This window comes from Montipora foliosa, chromosome 2 (genome assembly GCF_036669935.1).
Source record: "Montipora foliosa isolate CH-2021 chromosome 2, ASM3666993v2, whole genome shotgun sequence".
Classification (NCBI taxonomy): Eukaryota; Metazoa; Cnidaria; class Anthozoa; order Scleractinia; family Acroporidae; genus Montipora; species Montipora foliosa.
In genome coordinates, this window is record NC_090870.1 from 47682602 (window position 1) to 47687601 (window position 5000).

General features: G+C 38.2%; 1 protein-coding gene across 1 annotated transcript in view; it reads left to right on the top strand.

Moving 5' to 3' along the window:
* The window catches only part of LOC137993356 (lysM and putative peptidoglycan-binding domain-containing protein 4-like), a 7755-nt gene extending 6321 nt beyond the window's left edge, over positions 1-1434 (top strand). The window contains exon 4 of the mRNA XM_068839148.1: positions 1-1434. This exon is cut by the window's left edge and continues 4 nt beyond it. Within this exon, the coding sequence (XP_068695249.1) occupies positions 1-533 (533 nt within the window). The 3' untranslated portion in view covers positions 534-1434.
* The last annotated feature ends 3566 nt before the right edge of the window (positions 1435-5000 follow it).

Consider the following 5000-nt stretch of genomic DNA (forward strand, 5'->3'; position numbering starts at 1 on the left):
CTGAACTGAAAAGAACAAATAACTTGTACAGTGATCAAGACTTCTTTGCACTTAAAACCATCAAAATCCCAGTCCAACCACATGGATTGCTAACAGAGGCAAAAAACAAAAAAAGACCTCCTCAACTAAAATTGCCATCCTTGTCAGGAGGCTCTGTAGTTAATGATGATGATGATGTTGATGATGATAAGTCAGATTATGAGGATTCTGAGCCAAATGGGGACTGCATCAGAACTGTCAGTATTCGCACAGCAATTGACTCACCAAACAGTTTTTTAAAACACATGGACAATGACTTACAGTTGATTTGTAAATCGGCTTCGATACGTAAGCATGATCTTGATGAAGTAGCAAGGACATTGACTGTTAACTGCATAAATCCCCTGAAAGTTAGAAAACAACAAGAAAAGACTCTTGGTACTGCCTGTGGCATTGAATGGAAGGGAATAATTGTGACTGTTTTCATTATAGGTATAATTCTGCCAGGAATAATAGCATTTTGGTATCTAAGACCGAAGTTGAAAGACAGATGACCAAATTATATTTTTTTATATTTATGGAAGTTTATATGACAGAATTTATATTTAAATCCAGGTGGATTTTTAAAGGAATTATGAATGAAGAAGATTTGAAGTGCAATGTACATTCAAATAATATTGTAGAACATTTCCTGTCATTTTCAATTAACGAAATCAGACACAACAAAAATGGTAAAAATTCTCAGTAAATCGTGATGTTCATGTAACACAGATCTTTTTTCTCTAAGCTATGGGTCTGTGTAATGTTTGCAACAAGACCTTTCTTTAATGTACGAGATATGTTGTGAGGCTAGTATGAACATGATCCCAACAAAACCCACCATTGTCACTGAGACCTAAATGAATACTGCCATGAAATAGACTCATGAGAGCGTCAAAGCTTTTTGAGATCTTGCTCATAATTCCTATGACCAGTATTTGTTTTCTTATTTTCTCATGTAGCTTAACATACCCATCACTGAACAGCAACAGCAGTATGTTTGGGCACAAAAACCGTGTGAGTTGCTCCAAAGTGAATAGGTATTTGGAGTTTGAGTAGCCAATCAGAGTGCGCCTTCAACGCTATCCACTGTTTTTGTATAATTATACTAATATTGGATATTAAACCAACAATAATGCAAGTTTTTTTCACTGGCTTTAAGACAACAGTACTGATTTACCCTTCAATTACACTACTTCTTTGTCAACCATGTATCTCATCTTTCATGTCTGGTTTTTTTCCTTGTGTGTCAGCAGAAAAATAGCAAATGTCACAAGACCGTCAAAACACATTTCTGAATGAGTTTTTTGTAGGGAATGTTACTTCAACTTTTAATAACTAAATAAGACTACTCTCCTTTCATAAGTAAATGATATCTGGAGCACAAACCTGAATCTCAATAAATTATTATTATCATTCATCTTAGTGTTGATAAATGGTCACTCTTGAATATTAAATAATGGAGCATTGGGAGGTTAATACCCACCAATTTACTAACTCTGAGAGACACAGGGACGGATCTAGGGGGAGGGTGCAGGCCTGAGGTGGGCCTGCGGCTTTCTAATAAAAACGTCACCAGTCAGCTATGCCACTCCTTAGTGGTGCACCCCTCCTAAGAAAAATCCTGGACCCGCCCATGAGACTGAGATGAATACTGTTATTGTCGTAATGGAGGACATGTTAGATGTGAACCCTGCTTAATGAAATGAAGAGAAGTGTTTTTTCAATAGTGAATCAGCAATGCTCTGGGAAAAAATCCAAGAGCTCCTTTGCAGGTAAAAAAGGTAAAGTCTGCTACAAGCCAAGCAGGCCCATCAGGCCAGCGCTTATCTCCGGTTTCTGTAGCATGAAGCGACTACAACAACAACTACAACAAGCTTTATTACCAAAATAAAAGTTAAAGTTCACAATAATTTATAACATATTAATACAAACCAAGGTAATGTTTACTCAGAATAACTAAAAAGCTAATCGAGCTGAGTAAAACTAGACTAGGAGTATTTCTACTCCCCCCTGGATGGGGTGAAAGTCCATCGCAGGGTTACCCCCAGCATTAAATACGCCGGTACCCATTTATACACCTGGGTGGAGAGAGGCACCATGAGAGTAAAGTGTCTTGCCCAAGAACACAACACAATTTCCCCGGCCAGGACCCAAACCCGGACCACTGGATCCGGAGTTTGCACTAACCATGAGGCCACCGTGCCTCCCACTCCTTTGCAGGTTCTTCTGATTAATGTTTTGGGTGCTCTACCAGTTGTACATAAACTGGGAGTTTTACAACAGCTTGTCCTCTGAGATAACAGGAGAAATTGACATTGACTATTCTCAGTTTTAAGTAAATGTTGAAGAGACATTTTGTTAAAGTGCCTATATGAAATAACTGAAGCTTATTTGAAAGACTTTTTCAAGAAAAGAAACATGGTGTTTTCATTTTTGACATATCTCCTATCGTTCTGGAGATATTAATGTTTTTTTTTTTGTTGAAACTGATGTAGTCGTCACTGGTTCCAAAATACTTAGATTAATGCAGTTCTTTACCAACAATTGCACCAGAAATGTACAGTCAAATGACAGATCAGTTTTGTGCCAAACAGATGACCTCATTTTTTGTCTCAACCAACAATTATCATTCACCACGAATGAGTTGATTAGGAGACCCACCTAATTGAAAAGAAATTGAGATATTTCATTTGCAACCAAAAAGGGACTGCAGCAAAGTGTTGCTATGGTTACATCATACTCTGCGCCGTCTTCTACCTTTCTTTTTAAGGGTTATTACTCATGCCAAGATTTCCCCAGTTCGTGCTCGCTGTTTAAAAAAAAAGATGGCGGTAGTTTGTGCTCGATCCCGACGATCAAACAGGAAAATAGGCAGGGGCGTAGCAACCATATACGCACATACGCCTGTGCGTACAGCTCAAATCCGGGAATCCTTATTCCATGGAGGCAGTAATTTTTTTTTAGTTATTATAAAATCAGGCCAAGTTTTTACTGGGTTGCCATAGGAAATCCAGTTAGAAAATGTGTTTGCCTTTTATTTCCGTGTCATGAAAAGTCTTGCCTGTCACTCCCCTGCTAGCCTGCGAACAGGCCCTCCGAGGGACCGCAGAGAGAGAGCCTCCTTGCAGGCTACTCCCCTGCTAAGTGGTGTCTTTGTGCATAGAGTCTTCTGTGCGTGTTTTGTTAGGTTTAAGGGGGCTGGGGTAATGCGTAGATTTGTCTGGTTCACACAGGAGAATATTTAATTAACCTGCCATGGTGTCGAAAGTCATTGTAACGCGCATGGCGTCATCGTGCATCTTTAAACAAAATATACCTTTATGGAGCTCAAGAATGGAACGTCAATAGGATAAACAAGACAGGCGGTGAATCTGGAATCTGGAATCTTAAAAGCGACGAGTAATTTACATTCCAGATTCACCTCCTAGCTGTCTTGTTTATCCTATTGACGTTCCATTCTTGAGCTCCATAAGGGTATATTTTGTTTAAAGATGCACTATAATGCCATGCGTGTTACATTGGACTTCAATTCGACAACAATCTTTTGCCCGTTGAGTGGAAATCAAACGGAGCTGTATTTCTAATATTTGGCCAAGTGTGCTGTTATGTACAACACTGAAACCAAATGAAAAATTCTCTGGTAACTCAGTATGGGTTCAACAAAGACAGAAAAGGAATCCATAAAGTGGATCTGTTATGTCAGTTGTCTCGCTATTTGTATTTACTTGTTCTCAACTCTGCAAAGTCTTCTGGTAACAATTGGAAATTTCACTAATTCAGTGGTGTCGAAAGTCATTGTAACGTGAATGGCATTTTAGTGGATCTTTAAACAAAATATACCCTCATGGAGCTCAAGATGGAATGTCAATTGGATGAAATTTCATTTTTCGCCTTTGGATATCAAGTGAGCTTTGTTTCTAATATTTTACTAACTTGGTATTATATAAAACACTGAAATCAAATAGCAATTTTTTTATTGATTTAACAAACATTGAAGGAATTGAATGCCTTGAATGCATCACAGTGTTTACTGTCGTGTTTACTTGAGCCGCATCTTAGTTGCATGTCTGGCAATTTACATTTAGCTGTATTTTGTACTCAACTCTGCAAAGGTATAAAAAATTTGGAAATGTGACAGTGGAGAATTATTTGAATGAAAGTTGCTGTCTCTTTTGTTCTTCATTATTTACGGTCAAGGTTCTTTCGAAAAGGGTTTGATGTGAACTGTCAAAAATTTATTTAATTGCATATGCGTTGTGAAATAGGAAGGTTTTTTTGCCTCAAATAGTGAATATGTTGTTTGTTTCAATTAATTTTTCGCTGGAAAAGGATTTTGAACTTTAATATCATGTGTAATTTTCGAGCTTAACAAATTTCCATACCTGGGTTGAAATGTGATACGGGAGGATTAGGGTTAAGGGTTAGGGTTTGGGGGGACAGACAAAGATTATTATGGTATTTTCCAAAGTGGCCTATATGGAATAAAGTACTGTGTTACTGCACTACCACACGTACGCTATGCGTGCCTATTTTTCCTAAGATGACAGGTTTTTTTTTCTTTCTGACAAAATATTAATGATTAATAGGCTTGTAGCCACGTTTTCAACCTCAGAAGAAGATCTGTTTCGTCGTATCAACGTGTGAGCCAAAGGGCCTCTGCTGGCACGACTTCTGGGTGACCCCTAAATAGCCTTAATGACCCCCCACTTGAAAAAATCGAGTGGAACACTGCAGTTCAATACCACCCAATTCAGTGCCCTCTGTTTTTGAGTAACACGTACCACAGGCAACCCAGTGTAGATTTAAAATGGCATGTTTGGCGTTTTGAAGCAACAAGGATAAGAAAGATATGTTTGAAATAGCATTTTACCAGGCGTTTGACAATTTTGATGTGAATCTCCTTCATAACGAAGGATTTCTAACTTCTATTCGGAATTCCACGTATTCCTATTCCAGAATACGGTCATTCGAACGCACCC